Below are 21,348 nucleotides of genomic sequence, written 5' to 3'. Positions count from 1 at the left end.
TCCTGACACATTGGTGGGCACCACACAACAAGAAATGATTAAAACATAGTTCTCAAGCAAAAGAGCCTCAGTCTAGTTGACAAGACAGACAAGCAAATAATCAGCATAGTAGATTGAGTTCTATGACTCTGTAAGGATAAAGGGCACCCCCCCCCCCGCCCAGGCTGAGAGCATCAGGCAGGGGTTTCTAGTGGTACCACAGAAGATGCACTCCCCAGTAGGTAGTTACCCAGGTGAAGAGATCTGTGAAAGGGGGCTGGTGTTGAGATGGCCAGGTGAATGCTATGTGTGTGTCATTATTTAGAGAAGAGGAGTTAAGAATGGAGAAGCATGAGCAAGAACCTGAAGGTAAGGGTGACAGTGCCCCCCGCCCCTTTCCCTCTTCCAGGGATTGAAAGGAGAACTGATTAGAATGAAAAGCAGATGATGTAGAAAGTAGAAGATTAGTCAGATTAGTCAGGTTGGGGACAGAATCAGATGTGTATTTTAGAAGACTCCACATGAGCTACAGCGTGGAGAATGGATTGAGGTGCATAGAGTTTGTGGTGGAGACCAGTTAGTAAGTACTTCAGATAAGCAATAATTCTAGCCAGATCTAGAGAGGAGGAAACATGGAAAAACTGAAGAGAAAAGATTCAAGAGACATTAAAGAAATATTGATAGGATACTTAGAGATAAACATAAAGAGAATCAGTAGGAAGAATCTAGGAAAATGTCTTGGTTCTATACCCACAGAAGTACTAAGCTTTCTATGTGGCAGGCATGTTTCCTGTATAACCTTGTTAATCCTCAAAACAACTCTATCCGATGGATACTTTTATTATTCCCATGTTATGAAGGAAACTAAGGCATAGAGATCACACAGCTAGTGAGGAATAGAGCAAGAATCTGAACTGAAGCACATACTCTTAAATACTACTTCATACTATTAATGGTCTTTAAGACAATGGATCTAACTGGAGACAAGAATCTGAAAGATAAAGATGATGAGTGAGATTTTTGATGTTCCTGAGGGCATTTGAGGATAGATGGCCAGTAAGTATCTAAATGTATGAGTATGGAGTCAAGGAAAGTTCTGGTTGCAGATATAGAGATAGGAGACATAAGCACATGATTGGGAGCCAAATCCGTGGATTTGGATGTGATGTGTGCTACTAGGGAGAGTGTGCAGAGAAGAGCAGACATCACTGAGTGAAGTGGACCAAAAGGGATGAGAAGAGGAAATGTCTATTGAGATGGAGAAAGAAAGTCAGGGATGCAAGGAGAATCATGAGCTTGGAAGTGGAATTGCAGTAAGAGAGTGAGAGAGAGAGCGAGAGAGAGAGAGAGAGAGCGAGAGAGAGCGAGAGAAGAGAGAGAGGGAGAGAGATTTCAGAAAGGAGCAAGCAACAGAGGCAAGTGCAGAGAAAGCTAACATGTGATAAGGACTAAGAAGTCTCCACTGGATTTAGAAACAGAGAGTCTTGGTGACCTTGGTTGCAAACAATTTCAATGGATGGGTGAGGCAAAACTTGGTCTTTGAAGAGAGAATGGGACAAAAGGAAGGAAGAGAGTGTAAACAGTTCTTCTAGTGGGAAGGCCAATTTTTAATATCATTTTTCTATAATGGGATGATGGCTGTGGTATAGTAAAAGCACATGAAGCTGGGTTCAAATTTCAGCTTTGCCAGCTCTTAGTTTCCTCAGTAAAGTAGGGATAAAAATACCTAGTTTTAGATTTATTATGAGGACTAAAATTGGTACTTAGTAAATGAGAGTTCTAGCCCTATTAAAAATGTAAAAAGTCTGAAGACCTGTAATTCCTCTAATTACTATTTGAAGTCTGTCATAGGGTAGAAAAATCATCTAAACTTTTGAGTTTTCTATTATTTTTATCTGAATATTTAATGTCATAAGGACATAACCTTAGTTTTATTGTTGCTATATTAATTATTTAACTTTAAAATGGGAATCTTTAATAGCATTATCCTATCTAATAAAGAGGGAATATGCTAATTGACTGCCCCACCCTCAAAGATGGCAGCACCCACAGCCATAAGATGGCGGTTCCCAGACCCCTCAGCCCGGCTGGGGTGGCAGGCACGTGGCAAGGCTGCCCCCTCCCCCCCAGGCAGGCCCGGTCACTCTGCACGCCTGCCTCTGGTGTCCCCCAGTACCCTCAGCCCCCCAGCTGCCCAGGGCCGGTCCGAGGTGCAGGCAAACCTCGGATGGTGGCTGCCCAGCCTCCCAGGGCCACCTGAGGATCAGGTAACCAGGGCCGGCCGAGGCTTGCACTGCTGGCAGTGGCAGCAACAGAGGTGTGATGGGGGCATCGCCTTCCCCTCATCTCCAGGTCACCTCCTGCCCTTGAGGGCTCCCGGACTGTGAGAGGGGGAAGACCAGGCTGAGGGACTCCCCTTCCAGTGCATTAATTTTCATGCATCAGGCCTCTAGTTGAGGTATAATTCACATACCATAAATTCACCCATTTTTTAAAGTGCATTGTTCAGTGGATTTTAGTGTATTAACTAAGTTAAACATTTGTATAACTCCAAAATGAATCCCATATCCATTAACAGTCACTCTTAATTCCACTGCCACTGCCCTATCCAGCCCTAGGCAATTACTAATCTTCTTTCTGACTCAATAGATTTGCTTACTGTGGATGCATGATATATATATGGAATATTAGAAATAAGTCACCTTTTGTGATTGGCTTTTTTCCCTTTGCACGTTTTCAAGGTTCATATATACTGTAGCATGTATCAGTACTTCATTTATTTTTCTGGTTGAATAATAGTACATTGTATGACTGTATCACATACTATTTGTCCACTCATCAGTTGATGAGTATTTGAATTGTTTTCACACTTGGGCTACTGTGAAAAATGTTATGAACATTTGTGTTCAACTTTTGTGTGAATCTATGTTTTTTTTTTTTTCTCTTAGGTTTATACCTAACAATGAAATCGCTGAGTGTGTGGGGGGAGGGGATTCCTTAAATTAATTTTTACTAACAATTAAAACAATTTAAAATAGTACAAAGTAAAAGATAATTTATTTTTCCATTCCAATTCTATTCCCCTAAGGTAAAGAAGCATTGTTATTCTGAGTTAACAGTTCTGTTTCCTTCCAGGCTTGGTCTATGATATGTAAACTTTCTTAGCATGAAACATTCTGGAAGATTGTGTTGAGTTAAAATTATAAGCTGGCATAGGAAAAACAAAAACACAAAACACTGGCACCTGACATCTCCGGCCCAAACGACTTGTGTGACTGTATGAGCTTAAGTCTCTTAATTTTGCTAGACTGACTTTCTCAATTTTTTAAAAAAGTGTTTGGATGCAATCTTCTCTAACCCTTTCTGATCAAGCAGTCTATGATTTAATGATATACTATTGGCTTTGGGCTTTTTTGCAACACATATTTCTTTCCCTTTCTTTTTCTCTATAGTTGGTGGCAGGAACATTAGAGAAATGGAATGGCAATTAGCCTCATCTTACGAAGCACTGGCATTTACTTAGCAAGCTAAGCAAACTTTCAGTGACTGGTGCCATAACTAAAGTCCTTTTGCACGTCCTAACCTGTTTCTTTTCAGTCTTCTGTTTGCTGAATTGATTTTTGCTATATTACTCTTTGCAAGGTCAGCAGATTTGCTGAAGAGTTCGCTCACTATGGACCTCGAAAGTCTAACAGTGCACATTACCGTGACCTAACCCCTCTAAGGCATGTTTGAGGAATCCACATGTGATGAATCTTCTCCAGAGTATTTGGTATTGGCACATGTTGAGTGCAAATTAAACAGACCTGAACACAAAAATAGACCACCTGTTACAATGCACATTAGGTAGAATGAAGAAAATCTGTTTCTGTGGCCTAACTCAGAAATCCCAGGAGAAGCTGTAGGAATTACATTTTTCCCAAGAGAATAAGGGTGAACTATGACCCAGACAGAAGGATTCCTCTCTAATTATCAACTTGTCCATGCATTGCCCTTAGGCTGGAGAAGGGCTTCTACTAATTGTAAACTCCTGCTTTGAGTCACTGTTTAGTTGAACACCTTCCACTTCCTGTTCCATCAAATGTCTACTATATGCTCATGTGTCACATGGACAGAATATAGCATGGTTCCCACCCATAACAAGGTAACAGAGAGAAACTCTGTTTTCATGTTACACAGAGCTATTAGAGAAATTTTTTCAAACTGACCATGACTGTTCTTGAGGTTCATTATTCCTCTAGGCATTATGAGATAGAAGTGCATGAAGAATAATTAAAGACCATTTTCAAGCTGCCTCAGTAGTGGACTTTGGACCTACAGGAAGGCAGAAAGGGTCCGAAGACAGATGTGGGGTTAGAAAGAGCTTGAGTCTTGAGCATATGTGGATTTCCACTTGATGCCCTGACTGAGAAACAGACATTCTTTGAGAAGTACAGTAAAGACACAGGACTCACTAAGAGGCCTTTCAGAGAGAAAAAGCCAACTCTACATGCTTAGGTGAGGACATGGGAAAGATATCTAGTACTGTGGAGCTGTGATTTACAGAAGGCTTTTGACCAGAGGTTTATAGGAACCCTTCCCCAACTGCATCTCCGAGGTTGTCTGAAGCATCTCTGGACAAGGCATTCACCAGCCTCTATTTTGATCACCCACAATCACTATTCCCATCCTCCTACTGTGATTTTTTAACTCTGGGATTTTTAAAAAGGAGGTTATCTTCAGAGAAAGGTTTGATGCTCCAGAAACTACATATTAATGCTGCTCAATGAAGAGAAGTCTGTCCATCGTTCTGTTTCTCTGCTGGGAAAAAGTCTGGATTAGAGGCTGATTTTATAGGTTGCAATGACCCCAGAGGAAAAGGCTCCAATATGAAAGTCATGGCAGGAAATCTAGCAGGAACAGGAACAGAGCTTCTATCTACATTAATAAAAGAGAAATATGCAAATCGACCATACCACCATGACACCCACCAGCCAATCAGGAGTGAGTATGCAAATTAACCCAACAAAGATGGCAGGTTAATTTGCATATGCAGGCATGGAGCCTGCTATGAGGGGGAGGGTGGGGGGCAGAGGGAGCTACAGGAGTGGCACACTGGCCGAAGCGAAGACTGAAGGCTCTGGCTGGAGCTAAGGCCTGGGTCCTGGGTGCCAGAGGAAAACTGGTGCTGGCAGCCAGGGGAAGGAAGGCCTACTCTTGCACGAATCTTCGTGCAATGGGCCTCTAGTGGAAGATAAGAGGAGAAACAGGAAGGCAGCAGTTCTTGCCTGGGGGAAAAGGCCGCAGGTGAGTACATATCTCACATGCTACCTGTCAAAAGGACCTCAGTGTTGCAGCAGGAGACTTCTAATTGAGAAGTAGTAGTCCATGGTAGAAATGAAAAGCTTCTCATCTTGCCCTGCCAGACATTGCCTAGCTCCTGGGAGTGGCAGTATGGATGGTAGTGGAAAATGAGATGTACAACAAAAATGAGAAGACTAAATAATCTATAATAATAAAAGGGTAATATGCTAATTAGACAAGATGTCCTTCCAGACATCATTCTGGATGTCCTTCCAGATGAAGCCGGGGCCGGAGGGAAGCCCAGGTCCTGGGTGCCAGAGGGAAGCTGGTGCCGGCAGCCAGGGGAAGGAAGGCCTATTCTTGCACGAATTTTGGGCATCGGGCCTCTAGTTTGTTATAAGTGGGGGGGATTCCTATGGGGAAACAGTAGGAAAAGGTTGTATTGTATGAGATGAAAATGGTTGACCAGGACAATGTGTGGGTTACTAAGAGGCCCTGCAAAGAAGGAAAGGAAAGTCTCAGAATTACAGCAATTGTATTGGTGTAAAACTGGTCAGAGACCCTTTTATCCATTTTTTTTTTTTACTTGCAGTTCCTTTCCTCCTGCTCAAGGAACCTACAAGGAACACAGATTCCAATGACAGCAAGATAGCAAGAACTTGTCACATGAGAGTGGGGAGAGCCGGGAGGAAATTTGGGCTGTCACTTGACCTTCAGATTTCACATAAAAAAGGTCTGCATGCTTAGAAACCAAAAAGTACAACCTGTAAGTGTAATAATATCTAGGAGAAACCAGAATGGATCCAAAATAAATAAGGCTAAAAGCTAAGTGAAATTCACACATATTTGAAAAATGCAATCCATAACACATTTCTAAACTTTTTTTATTTTTCATTACCAATAGTGTGCGCGCGCGCGCGCACACACACACACACACACACACACACACACACACACACTCCCCTGGGTGAGTGGTCCCTAAATCTCTTGAGAATAGGGTTCAATTATGTCTGGATTGCGTATCCCCAGAAGTATTAACCATATAATAGGCATTTAATACATATTTGTGATCTGAGTGACAGTTTTCTCATCTGGAACATATAAAGGTGAGACTAAATTGTTTCTAGAACATCTTCCATCCCTGAACTTGCATTAGCTTCCAGTTAATTTTAAACCTGCAAGTTTGACAGAATGACATCTTTGTAATTATGCCAGAGTCATAAGAAAGCAAGCAGAACATGAAAATGGATATGAGAGATGAAAATAACAAAGAGAAATACGATTCTCATTTCTTACCTCCATCCCCATCCTCAGTCTGGCCAATCTATTTGTTAGGTAGGTTGTTCATGAGAACAGTTGACCAAGGGCATTAGCTAGGGCTTAAATCCAGTCTGAACTCTGTTTGCCATGTCACTCTTGGGTCCTGGCATATTTTGTGCTTCATCGAGAAGAGACTTTCTTTTCTTAATTTTGGACAAAGGCTCTGGCTGGGTTAGATAGGCCCAGTATGCCATCCCCCTTTTAAAGAAAACCACAAGTATCTTCTTTATCCTCTAATGTATTTATTTTCTCTGGAATAGAGGGATTTTAGGTTTTAGCATTCAATTTGGAACACACATCCCTGCTGACTTAAAAATAACCCTGTTCTAGGGATCCTTTTAACTTTATATGAGCTTAAGGTCCACAGAACTGAATTAAAGTGTTGAAACAGGAGACTGACTTTCTCTGCTCTGAGAGGTAAATTTTGATCCCTAATTAAAATAAACTTCTACATTTTAAAATACTTGGGTCTCTATATAAAGTAGTCTTGCATAGCTCTTCCTCCCATACTGCCAACCCTGACATTCACCTCCCTTTACAACTCACTGGGCTCACCATCAGGCTATGAATGAAAACAGCCTTTTATAATAGTATTTTCATGAAAATTCATTCCCACCTCAGCCTGAGGTCTCTATTTAGAGGATCATAATATGTCACACGCATAATGATAGCTAACATTAATGGGGCACTTCACATTTATCAGGCATTGTTTTAGCACTTTATGTATAACCTCACTAAATCCTAATAGCAACCCTACAAGATGGATACTATGATTACTGCTATTACATGGATGAAGATACAGGAGCTCAGACTAGTTGTTATCTGCCCAAGTTTACATAAGTAGGAAGCTGTGGAGTCAGGATTCAAACCCTAACACTGTAATTCTAAAGTCTAGATTCTTAACCATATATTCATTATCTATTTGTCTATGTAGCCATCTATATCTATCTATCTATCTATCTATCTATCTATCTATCATCTATTATCTATCTATCTATCTATCTATCTATCTATCTATCTATCTATCTATCATCTATCATCTATCTATCTATCTATTGAAATTTGACTATAGTTAAATAAGGTGTACTTTTTTTTTCAAGTAGAATTTAATACCTGAGGAGTATTATGTGTGACAAGAATAACATTTAATAAATATTTATTGAGCACATTTAAAAGCATAGATTCTGGTGCCAGTGCATTTTGATTCTTTCAAATCCTATCTGTGTGACCAACCTCTTCAGCCCTGAATTTCTTCACTTGTAAAATGAGGATAATAATAACAATAAACATCTTCTAGCATTGCTGTGTAAGTTAATGAGCTAATTTATGTAAAGTACAGTCTGGCAGGTAATAAGATTATATAAATGATAGTGATTGTTTTCTCATTTCCATCATTATCATCATTATCATCATCACCACCACCACCATCATCATCATCACCATCACTATTACTGTTAGTATTACATGCCAGGAACCTTTTTTGGCACAGGGAATACAACAGTAAATAAAACAAAGATCTGCTCTCATAAAATCAATATTCTAAGTATAAGTCCTAATGTTAGTGGATTTAATTAGTATCTATGTTGTGGTGTTATGGTTTACTGTACTGTTTTGACTCTTTCTGAGTTCCTATAATTTGTTGCTATAGTGATTTTGCCCAGCATTTCCTCACAGCTACTTTGCCTTCATAGAGGATTGCTTTTGAAAAATATGCTTATTCTTCAGTTTCTTATTGTTACCAAATAATATAATGACTACTAAATTAAATATAAAAATTGTTCCCAAAACACAAAAAAAGATATACTAAAATTAAGGGAAGATATTCCTAACATCTCAGGTAGATGTACATAATCTGGCTCTTTTTTAAAAAAGCAAATCAATGAAATCTAGATTAGTTCATCACAGAGTTTTATTTGAATATCACGAACAGGAATTTTGGAATAAGATGAACCTGGGTTCATTTTTAATTTCCCTGAGCCTCCCACACTCTACCTACCTTCCAGGGTTATCGTGAAGAGTAAATGAGAGCTTTTGGAACAGGTTGAGCTCCTTGTCTGCCTTCCTTCTTTACACTAAACAATGTAATTTTAAATGTGCTCTTTAACAAATCTTGAATTCTTTTAAAAATAATTTTTATTGATTTCAGAGAGGAAGAGAAATGGAGAGATAGAAACATCATTGATGAGAGAGAATCATTGACTGGCTGCCTCCTGCACGTCCCTTCCCCTCCCCTTCCTCCTACACACACTGGGGATTGAGCCTGCAACCTGGGCCTGTGCCCTGACTCGAATCATGACCACCTGGTTCATAGGTCAACACTAAACCATTGAGCCACACCAGCCAAGCAAAAAATCTTGAATTCTTAATGAAAAAACATTTCCACCTTAATATCAAAAATAAAGTGAAGGGCAACAGTAAGTAGTATGTTTTTAAAAAGGTATCTACATATAGAATGCATTAATTTAAAGCCAGGGGTTCTTTCTTTTCAGTGTGAACCCTTGCATATATCACAGTGTAGAGAGAAGCTAGAAAATGGAATATGGCAAAAGCAACCTCTGTGACTTTGTGGGAGTCAATTAATTTCTCCTTATTTTCCTTAATTCAAATTTGGCTTAGTGATCACCTACTTCAAAAAAGCAGGGCAGGCCTTTGAAGAAGAAACTACTGCATAAACTTGGGAAGGGGTTGTGCCTTCTGAGCCAAGGCTTTCCCCTTCTGATTTTAATTAACAATGAAATTAAGAATTCTTTAAGATTATATCATCCTTTTAAAGGCATAAGAAGGTCAATGATTTGTTAAGCATCTTTTTTCTTTTCTTCATGATGCTACTTCCCAGGTGAAATATTGTGAACAGGACTCCAATTCTCTTTCAGTCCACAGATTCCCAGGAGAGTGGCTATGAGGACTGGGGGACTGAGTGAGGAGTTGTGATGTGTGTGTGAAGGAGGGATTAAGGCTCCATGAGAGCATGAGAGCGGTGTGAAAATGCCCAAGTTAGAATCCTGGCCCCTCTTCCTGCTAGATCAAAGCCCACACTTTGCAAAGGTGTTGGGGTCATTAGAAACTGAGGTGGGTATGTAAAATGCCTGGCTATTTATCAGTGTTCCACAGAGTAGCTGTTCTTTTGTCTATATACCTAAAGTGTCACATGTAGGACAGAAATACTGCTACATGAGGAGATAAGAACATTGTCTCAGAGAATTGTGAAGTCACATATGGCTTTAGAAACAGGCCACCTTTTAACATGGAGCCTATAAATGTATTAATAAAAAGGGAAATGGATAATTTTGCCTATGGTGACAAGAAGGATTGCTGCTACAAATGATAGAAGAAATTAGCATGAACAGCCTTCTTATATTCTCTGGGGATTTACCTGTGCTGATAATTATTTTTCTCCTGATTTGTGGTAACTAAGTATAAATATATATGAGCTCAAGGCTTTAAAATAAAAATAAGCCTATGGAAAAAATAATAACTAACGTGGATAGTGAATAGATGAAAATTCACTTGCTCCACACAATATTTGATCCTCACAACAATCCGATGAGGAAAATAGCACAGATATAATTATTTTCTCCCTTTTCTCACGAGTGAACTGAGGCTCTGAGGGAGATGAAGTGTTAAAACTCTTAGCATTAAAACTCATCAGCAGCTCCTCACTAGTTACAGGATCAGGTCCCACATCCTCAGCTTGGCAAGTAAGGCCCTCTATGATCTGCAGCAGCCTGTGACTCCAGCTTTATCAGCCACTCAACAACCTTTGGCCACACAGAATTCCTGGGAGCCCCAGAGCGCCCTGTGCTCTACACACCCTGAGGCTTGGCTCTGGTGCTATTCCTTCTACTTGCTACCCATTTCCTCCCTCATGTGACCGATGAGCTCAGTGTCTTTCCGAAAACTTTATGTGACTCCTCTTCTGTTTACCTTTAGAGACTCACAGGTACTTCTGTTACAGCATTATTGTCTCTAGAAATTATATCTGATTTTTTTTGGTGGTGGTGGTACATACTGTTTATTTATTCAGTTATTAGTAAACAGACACATCAAGTCCCCACTGTTTGCCATGCTTATTCCTAGGAGCTGGGATAAAGAGGTGGACATGATGTGCCCCCTGCATTCATGCAGCTCCCAGTGTGATGGAGGCTGACCTCTCTGGCCACCTCTGCATACACTAATGGAATATTGCCCAGTTCTGTTCACTCACTTCCCACTACCTGAGGGAGTGAGAGCAGTGCCATATCTGTCCTTAGGAACTATGAAAAATCTCAGCACAAAGGCCCGAATGGTAGATGAGAGTTAGATAAACTAAATCTGCTAATTCCAAACCATATAACCTTTTCCATAATGGATTTTGGATATACAGACTTTGAAAGAGTTAAAAAATTACAGGTCTGGATACATTTTCTATTATTTTGCAATAATTTAAATCTTGCCAAAGATAGGCCACCATAACATGTGGTTGAGGTCTTGTGAGATAAAGATCTTACTCCATGTCCCCAAACTGGGATTGGCTTAAAGAATGTGAATTCTGCCTGCATTCTGAGTTCTGTAGGTATACTATGAGAAGGTAAGGGTAAATTTTCCCATTGGAAAATAATGCTTTTTATAAATGACTAGGAACAGATGAAACAAGGTGTGAGTGGGGAACATGCCTGAGTGCATGCTCACACCTCTGCAGAAGGGGCAGCCTAAGATCATGCTTCCATCACAAACTCTGACACTAGCCTCACTTTAGTGCCCTAGAGATTAGGTGCACTGGAGAAACTGAGAGCCTTTGGCAGATATACATCAATCACAACACATCGATGAATTCTTCATTTACACATCTTTGAACTGTTTAAAGGGGAGGACCATGCCTTACTTATCTCCAAATCCCTGGCATCCAAGATGATGCCTGGTACCCAGCTGAAGTGTCGTGAATATATACTATCCTATATAATAAAAGCCTACTATGTTAAGTGTCTGGTTGTCCAGTTGACCGTTCAACCAATCAAAGTGTAATATGCTAATAAGGCTGCTCAACCGCTTGCTGTGATGTGCACTGACTACCAGGGGGCAGACACTCAGACCAGTAGGTTAGCTTGCTTCTGGGGTCCAGCCGATTGGGACTGGGCAAGATGGGGCTGAACATGCCCTGGAGCCCTCCTACGGTCCCTCCCCAGCTGGCCAACCTTCCACGGGGCCTGGGCAAGATGGCCCCGATCAGTCCTGATTGCTGGCCAGGCGGAGGGACCCCATCCGTACACGAATTTGTGCACCGGGCCTCTAGTGATCATATAATACTTCAGAATCCATTTCCAATCTATCTGCTAACATATTTTTTAAAGTATTTATTTATTTATTTATTTATATTGATTTCAGAGAGGAAGGAAGAGGGAGAGAGAGATAGAAACATCAATGATAAGAGAGAATCATTGATCGGCTGCCTCCTGCACATCCCCTACTGGGGATCGAGCCCACAACCCCGGCATGTGCCCTTAACTGGAATCAAACCTGGGACCCTTCAGTCCACAGGCCAAAACTCTAGCCACTGAGCCAAACCAACATATTTCAATTAGCCTTTGTCATGTTTACCTTGCCTCTGATTATCAACTACAAAATAACAATAATTAGGACCAGCCCTGTAAAAGGATGAATGAAAATATGCCATACATGTTGAGAAAACAGACTAGAATATTCTTCTTCTTGCCCTTGGAATATCAAAAGCTAAGTAATTTACCATTCTCCCAAAATATAAAACCAATTAGTACATCAAAAACTACCTTAAAAAAATCAGAAAAGACACACCAGATAAGCAGGAGCCTACAGCAATCCCATTTGTTTTCCACAGAGCTCCAAATGTTAGTTTGATTCTAGGCTCTGCCCATTTCTTGTTTTTGCAGGGTCTGAAAAGTCAATTATTCTAAACGTAGTCTGCAGCCTTAAAAGCTGGTACTTTGCCAAGTAATTTCAAGAGCTTCCCGAAGGAAAACTAATAATTTCACGGTTTTCTTTTGGTTGATGTTACAGAAGTAAATTGTATATACAATTAATTCATCCCTGATGTTTGCTATCAACACGAAGAGCTTAGAATTGGGGGATTCCCATTGAAATTCATAGAGAACAGATGGTTGACTCCTCCAGCTTCTGCTGACTGGCCTGCATTCTTCTGAATGCTGATTAGGGATTAAGTTGGTATGTGAGTGGTTTCACATGCTAACTTCCACAGAGGTAGCTCATATCCTAATCTGAGATAGTAACTGCTGTATCAGTATGCACATGCTTCTAAAATAGACTGGGAAATTCTCAAATGCCCTGAAAAATATGGATTACCACATATTCCATTTTAAAGGTTAGTCATCTTTAAACATTTTTATTAGTGTTTTCAGTTCACATCTTTATAAACATTGTCCTAATATAGTATCTTGCACTTTGTCTGAGCTTGATAAATCTTGGTTGAACGAATTGATACATACGTTCTTATAATATTCTTTTCAGGGCAGAATATCCCCCAATACTTTTATTTTACCAAGAGTAGAAGTAAGACATGGGCTCACGAAGGAATTGGGTTCCTCATCATTACTGGCGTTGGATAAGGGCTTATTTATCTACCGTAATTCTAAGTTCTCACCCACCTCTGAGATTCTGTAAGTTAGATAACCATCGGAGAGGAAGTAAAAAGCCTCCAAAAGGAATCCCTCAGTCTCCATGAAGGAGTGACAGTTACCTAGTGAATCTATAACGTGGCCACTGAACATCAAGATCAACTAAGATGAAAGTGCAATACAGAGTGAGCTCGAGTACATTGTGATTTGTTCCCATGCTTGGATTCATTCATTCATGGAGTTGTTTTATGTACCTGCCAAGAACTGAGTCAAGAGCAGCTAGAACTATGACCTGTCCCTGGAACAGGTATCTGTTGGCTAGTCTGCCTGTTGATTTTATTTCTATGTTTACTGGTCACTCAATAATTCTGAGCTCCTGCTTTGCCAGGCACTATGCTAAGCAATAAGGGTATAGCAGTGTACAAATCTGACACAATTCCACTCATGGAGCTTACATAAATAAATGTACAATATCAAACAACTTGAACCTTCTAGAAAAAAAGAGAAAGAATACAACAGGGAACCAGATTTTCTCTTTCAGGGATCTTCTCCAAGGAAACGCAATTTAAGCTTAGATCTAAGATGACCAGAAGTTAACCAGGCAAGGTGTAAGAAGAGCTTTCCAGTTTGAGGAAGGAGCATGTGGGAAGCGCTCGAGACAGGAAGAGATTGAATGCATTTTGTGAATGTAAGTAACGTGGTCAGCAAAGGGAAGATGTTTAAGAGGCAGGCAGGGGTGAAATCATGCATAGCTTGGATGCTCTGTTAATGACTTTGCATTTGTACTAATGCAAAGAGAGCACTAGTTCTGATCTGTATTTTTACAGATCACTGGTTGCACCGAGAATAAACCAGGAGGACAATAATAGAAGTGGTGAGACCAATGAGGAGCTATTGTAGATGGGAGATGATGGAGGCTTGGATTAAAGTGGAACTGGAAGTACAGAAGAATAAATAGATTTGAGGTACCTTTTGGAGGCAGAATCAATAGGACTAGAAGATAGATTGAATGATGGATGTGATTGAGAACAAGGTCTTAGGTATAATTCTCAAGTTTTTGGCTTGGGCAATGGGGTGAATGTATATGCCATTTATTGAGTTAGGGAAGCTTGAAAGGGGAGCAAAATGGGGTGAAATCAAGAATTTTAGTATCAGTGTACTAGTGGCAATAAAACTAAAATGTGTGTGTGAGAGAAAGAGGCTTTTTTTTTTTTTTTTTTTTTAGAAATGAAGAATAAAATACAAAAAGGGGAAAGGAAAAGGGGGAAAAAGAAGATAATTTAGATAAATATAAAATAAAATTCCCAGAGGGATGATGGAGGGTAGGGGTTGGAGACTGATGCATATCAGGATAGCAGTGGATGTACAATTTGAAAAAAGGCATACTCAACATTATACTGTAATTTTTTTAATTTGGGGAAAAAGCCAATGCTCTTGATAATATAGATTACAGAAATTAAACTAGAAAGAATCATATCTGGTGGGTCTACACAAAAGGTAGACTGTATCATATGCTTATTGGCTTTGGTGAGTTTTTATGGAGGGATGCATCAAAATCCTCAGTGGAATGCAAGTAATGTAATTTTAATGTTAATCAGAAAAGAGCACAGGATATATATAATATATATATTCATTCATTGACACTGAGCCAGAAGAAGGGAAATGTAGAAAACATGGTAAAAATAACAGAGAGAAGAAGAGAAATGGGCGGAGAATTTTTCCAGCAAGCAAGGACATCTCTGCCCTCGTGTCTGTGCCAATGCAGGTGCTAATGGTCACCTGGGTTTGAATCCCAGTCGGGCCACTTGTCAGTGGGTGATCTTGGGCATGTCAGGCAACTTCTCCAGCCTCGGTTTTCTTATTTTTAAAAACCGATAATGATAGCACCTATCTCATATGGTGATTGTCAAGGTTAAAAGGAATAACTCATAAGAAGTGCTTAAAATGCCTGGCACAGAGGAAGAGCTCAAAAAGTGTTAGTTGCCTTTCTGTAGCTGACTATAGATGCATAATTGTTAGAAAGTGGTTGTAGGTGTGTGTACCTCCCTCCTCACTTCCCTAGCTATAGTGACTTTGCTCTCTTAGGTTCAAAACTGTATAGTTCACTGTATCAAAAAATAGTTTTTATGATTTGTTAAAAATATAGGAGGATATAATTAATACTTATAAGGCATTCTCAAATATTATTAGGATTTAATTTTTGCAAATTAGTGAAAATGCCTCATCTAATTACATAGCCAAAAATATGTCTTCTCATTTATTTCTAAAAATGTTAGCTATAATTTAAAATTTGCTATTTAACTCCCTAGGGAGGTCAGTAATTAACTTCTAAACTTATTCTTTGAAAATACCAAAAATTAGAGATAATGTTCTGAAACCCTCTTGATATATTCATTATCACTTTGAGTCATTGTAAAATCTATATTTTCTCTGCCCTAACAATATTATGAAGACATATGAAAATATTCCATCTGAAAACATACCTATGTAAGCATCCCCTTATATCTAGGAACATCACAAGTGAGACCTCTCAATTGAAACTGAATTGGGACTACTTTATGGAACACTGCACTCTCTTTTCTTTCCCGACTCTCTTTTGTCTCTGACTTTGGTTCTTATGTACAAATGAAGTTTTATTGTTTACCATACATATCCTTTAGAATATTAATGCAAAAATTAAATCCAACCTTTAGACTTAGAACAATTGGTTTACAAAATTGTGGAAAGACTCAAAGTATTCTAAGGTCAAATCTGGAATCCACACTTATTAGCAATATACTCATGGCAATGCCTTGACTGCTTTAAACTTTGTTATTATTATTTTTATATAAAATAGGAATAACTAAATAAGAGAACATATGTAATTGCCTAGCTTGATAACATACTGTAAGAATATATTATTGCCCTGGCTGGTTTGGCTCAGTGGCTAGAGTACTGGTTTGCAGACTTAAGGGTCCCGGGTTTGATTCCGGTCAAGAGCATGTACCTCAGTTACAGGCTTGATTCCCGACTCTGGTCGGGGCACCTGCAGAAGGCAAGCAATTGATGTGTCTCTCTCACATTGATGTTTCTCTCTGTGTCTCTCCCCTTCCCTTCTACTTTCTTTAAAAATCAATGGAAATATATCCTTGTCTGAGGATTAACAGAAAAAAAAAAAGAATGGTGAGGATTAACAGAAAAATTAAAAGAATATATTTTTTGTGGTCAGATAGAACTGTTAATTATGTAGTTTTGGACAAGTTGTTTAATACCTCAAGAAGCAGTTAAGTGATGGCACTAATTTAATACTTTAGTTAAAATATTAAACGGTGATAATAGCATCAACTTCTTGGGCTATGTATGCCTGGAGCACAGTAAGTGTTTACTAAATATTATCTAAAAATATACTCAATAAATGTTCTATTTTGTCCTCGGATTGAGGGAAATAGTGCTACTTAAATTTCAAAATTAATTCTTCTAGAAAAGTATAATTAATACCTCATTAAAAATGCATGGGAACCAAGAACATTGGAGCATCATGTGATCATGTCTGAATGCTCTGTGAACACACCAGGAAAAACAACAAGGCAATGTTCTTAATTTCCCCCACTGCGCCAAGGGAGCAGCACATCTCTCCGCCTCGAGGAAGATGTCCAGTGCAAGAGAAGTGAGCAGAGGCGGGCTCTGCCCATTCTTTCCTGGTGGAAGCACATGCAATTCGAGAAGATGAAGTGAGGAAGCGCATGCAGTACCTGGTCATCTCAGAGTCAGGGAGCAGGCCTAGGTGGTAGTGGGGGTAGGGAGCTGATAGAAGGAAGCTTTTGTCACACTCAACAGGGGAATAGTGCCTGGGAGAAGGAGGCTTATCACACAGTTTGTTCACAGTGCTGTAAACGGGTTCCGGAGGCCTGGTGACACAAGAGGAAGAGAAAGAGTTGCATGGTTAGCACACACACTGAACAACTGTGCACCTGGTAGCATTTCACCATACGCAGAAGTGAAAACCCAGAACAATGTTATGGGCTCCATTAGGCCTGAGTTAAGAGTCTTTTTAGGAAACAGGATGTCTGGTTAGAAAATGGAACTTTGGCTCACATTTGGCATGGCTAACATTTACATGCCAGATACCTCAGTAGTGTCAAAATCAACCTGCAAATGCCATGCCTTTTTGGATAATCGAGTCTGAAATGCCACACCTTGGGATTCTCTGACATGGCTCCTATTTATTTATTTATTTATTTATTTAATATCTTTATTGTTGAAAGTATCACATATACATGGCTCCTTTGTAAACGTTAGTCTCGTCTTAAACGTGTACTTCATAGAGATGTTCGCTCCTTGATCATTGTGGCCAAGACATCCTGTTATCTTTTGTGGCACATATTTCACTTCATAATATTTTTTTTCTCAGCATGGAATAATCTTTCTTGTTGGTTTGTTTTGTTTAATTTATTATTGCCACTGTCACTACACCATGGATTTTATGAGGACAAAGACTTCATTTGTTTTGTTAGCCACTAAAATAGAGTCTGGGACACAGCACACCTTGCATAAATATTCATTGAATGCCCAGATAAATAAATATATGCATACAACTTTTCACATACCTTGCACATATTTTGGGGGTGGTTGTTGGCCCTACCTAGGAATCTAATAGCTTTTATGATCTGGGTGTTTCCTCTAAATATTTATTTATAGATTATCCCCCCCTCCCCAACAATTGATTTCAGAGAGTTTTCTATACATAGGATACTCATTTTAGTAAAATGTCTATTAAATGAATTAATCTAGGGATACTGAAACATTATCAAAATAGCAATATTTTAATAGTTATTACTTATAATCATATATACTATAATCAGACAACTTTTACTTATAATATTTGGTCAGAGATCCATGACCTATAAAAAAAAATCCCATAGCTCTATCCCACACTTTTAACATACCTGAAATTGCTACTAATATTCTTTTTAAAAAAATATATTTTATTGATTTTTTACAGAGAGGAAGGGAGAGGGATAGAGAGTTAGAAACATTGATGAGACAGAAACATCAATCAGCTGCCTCCTGCACACCCCCACCGGGGATGTGCCCGCAACCAAGGTACATGCCCTTGACCGGAATCGAACCTGGGACCCTTGAGTCCGCAGCCCGATGCTCTTTACACTGAGCCAAACTGGTTAGGGCAATTACTAATATTCTTTAAGGTAAGAATTGAAAGATATAAATTTAAGTGCAAGAGCTATCTAGCAGTTTGGGCCACAGATGCAGGAAGGGTAAGCTTGGCTGGGAAGGTAAGGAGCAGGTCGGGACACAGGGCCGAGAGCACCCGTTGGCCCACAAGACCCCAGAGGCAGCAAGTAGTGGCCAAGTGCCTGAGCAAGTACAGGAAATGTATGTGGCAAACTCGGTGAGGGCACAGTCCATGTTTCTGTAGCTCCAGCCCCCAACATGGCCCCTAATGTATAACAGATACTCAACCAATGCTTCCTGAACGGACTGAGGAGGGAGATCAGGGAGGAAAAGAGAATAAGCAAAGTATTAAAGGCGAACTTTACCTCATTTATAATATTACTAGAGGCCCAATGCATGAAATTCATGCAACGGGCTCGGCCTTCACAGCCGTGGTGGTGGCTTGCCTCAGCCCTCGCAGCCCTGGCTTCATCCAGAAGGTCATCCAGAAGGACATCCAGAAGGCTGTCCAGAAGGTCGTTCGGCTGTCTGGTCTAATTAGCATATTACGCTTTTATTATTATAGATTCCGAGCCAGTCATGGCAGACACACTGTCTAGATAATTGGATTCTTCCCTAACACAGACCTTTCCACCCCACAGAAAGAGATGTCTTGACCTGTTTATACCATAGAGGGGCTGAGGATGAAGAGGAGACATTCAGAGGCCTATTTTGTCCTCCAGAATAATCATCTCAGTAGTAAAATGAGGTACTTTACAATACAGTCAGCTTGTTCTATCCCAGTGTCCAATACGGTTTTTAAGGCTCTTCAATGAGATAACCAAAATTGTTCTTACTTTAGGGAAGTTGGCATATATTTAGTTAAGATAACTATGCCACTTTCAGGTAAACCTAGCACGTTTGTAAGTTTCTGTATCAGCTACTGAAATATATCTGTCAAAATAGATTAGATAGTATTTTTTATTTTTATTTTGGGGGAGTCTGTTTTGATTTGTTGATATGTGCATCTTTATGAAGATATGCACACATTTCTCATGGTCTTGGAGATAGAAAGACCCACATGCTGAACAGATAAAGAAAGTCACCTTCAGAGATGAAAGTCTTTTCTGCACCTAAACTATGCATGTCCACACAAAAATGCAGCTTGATAAGGGCTTTGTATTAGTGAGCTGCATAAATATCAATCAGATAAAAATGAGGGGCATGTACGAGCTCTATGGGAATTACTCTGGGTAGGTTATCACAAGAGGACCTGATATCATTCTCCAGTTTGTCCACTCTGAGATACAGCTGCTGTGGTAGAAATGGCTGTATTGCCTTCTAAACATACATGTATTCTTCTTTTCTTAATAATAGAAACCTGAGTTTCCACTTGTCACTTTTTCTATAGTAAAGACTTTGTTTCTCAGCCTCCTTTGTAGATAGATGTGGCCTGTGAAGATATTCAGCCCACTGTGATTTGAGCAGAAGGATTTTGTGAGATTCCTGACCTGACTGCTTAATGGGACCCTTGCAGTTTTGTTCTCTCCTACTTCCTCCCCCTGCTGACCTGGAATCTATATGTGATGGCTGGAGCTTCAGTGGTCATCTTGGACCATGAAGCAACCTTGAGGATGCAGGCAAACAATATCACTAGTGGAGCATAATGTCAGAACCTGTGCTCCACAAAGGTTTGTAATCTAATACAAAGAAATAACTATAGCCCTAGCTGCCTTGGCTCAGTAGATAGAGTGTCAGCCTGCGGACTGAAGGGTCCTGGGTTAGATTCCTATTAGGGGCACATGCCTGGGTTGCAGGCTTGATCCCGAGTAGTGGGCGTGCAGGAGGCAACTGATGGGTGATTCTCTCTCATTATTGATTTTTCTATCTCTCTCTCCCTCTCTCTTCCTCTCTGATATCAATAAAAATATATTTTTAAAAAGTAATAATGATATATAGAGCCTTTGATAAAGTGACAATACATTTAATTATGCCAGAGGTTCATCTAACACCTTCTGTATACACAGAAAAAATATAAAGAATACTTTTTTCTGACTATAAATTTTAAGTCTATGACTGTTTAGAGAACTCACTGTATCTTTATTTAAAAATGTTAGATATATAAAATGGTAGTTGATCTAAACTGCCAGCACAAGGCCTAAGGATAAAGGAACTGATGATTTCTTTTAAGCCATAAAACATTTTCAGGATGATGTCATTTCAATAACATTGTACTTTCTGCCTAGGAGGGCTGATTCAATTTTCTTAGTCTGATGTTGACTCGACAGACCAAGAAAATTATGTTAGCAATTTTCCCTTAGTCCGTTTACCTCAGTAGCAGTATATTTTGAGACAAATTATCAGAATCAAAGCTAGCTAATACATATCTTAGGGGGGAAAAATCCCCACTTGTATTGTACTCAACTAAATCAAGGGAAAATCAGCTTCCCTGTAAACACTACAATAAATTCAAGACAATAAAAATGAAGCCCTATACATTGCACACTGTTGAACTTTTAAGACTTTTACCTATGTCTTTTGGAACCATTTTATGGGTGTAATGTTATTTTATGACTCATGAGTTTAGTAGACTTGTTATTTGGAGGAAGCTTAAATACATTAGATTTTAGAAAGAGGCCCTTATTTCTTTGCCTACAGTCACTTCCAGAATTGTTTTATAGGGGATTGATTTCTTGCCTAAGCATCAATATTCAGGATTCATTGCCTTATCAATGCAGAAATATAGCTACTGATATTACAGGCTCATTTTTATATTTCATTCCTTCCCTTTTTATTTACATTTTTTATACAGTCACTGGTTAAAGAGTAGATATATCAAATCCAGTTTCTTTCTTTCTTTCTTTTCTTTTTTTGAGAGAACAATTGATATCTCAGAAGATGGGTAGATTAAAAAAAACATTAAAATAACTGCTCAACAAATTTGACTAAACCCTTTTGCAATAATGATAATGTTCTCTTGCAACCAAATAACTAAATTGAAAACGTCAGTGACAATAATCAAAACAGCATG

General features: G+C 39.3%; 1 protein-coding gene across 11 annotated transcripts in view; it reads right to left on the bottom strand.

The window, feature by feature from the left end:
• DLG2 (discs large MAGUK scaffold protein 2) overlaps positions 1 to 21,348 on the bottom strand; it is a 1,173,098-nt gene that overhangs the window by 406,519 nt on the left and 745,231 nt on the right. For 7 of the 11 annotated variants that reach the window (XM_054725747.1, XM_054725750.1, XM_028128522.2 and 4 more), the window contains one exon: positions 16,898 to 17,053. The exons of the other annotated variants lie outside the window; for them this stretch is intronic. In XM_054725747.1, coding sequence (XP_054581722.1) covers positions 16,898 to 17,053 — 156 coding nt within the window. The remainder of the gene's footprint in view (positions 1 to 16,897; positions 17,054 to 21,348) is intronic. 11 annotated transcript variants of the gene reach the window in all.

Source organism: Eptesicus fuscus, chromosome 13 (assembly GCF_027574615.1).
Source record: "Eptesicus fuscus isolate TK198812 chromosome 13, DD_ASM_mEF_20220401, whole genome shotgun sequence".
Taxonomy (NCBI): Eukaryota; Metazoa; Chordata; class Mammalia; order Chiroptera; family Vespertilionidae; genus Eptesicus; species Eptesicus fuscus.
Note: the sequence above shows the minus strand (reverse complement) of the source record. Positions and strands in the feature narration are given on the sequence as shown.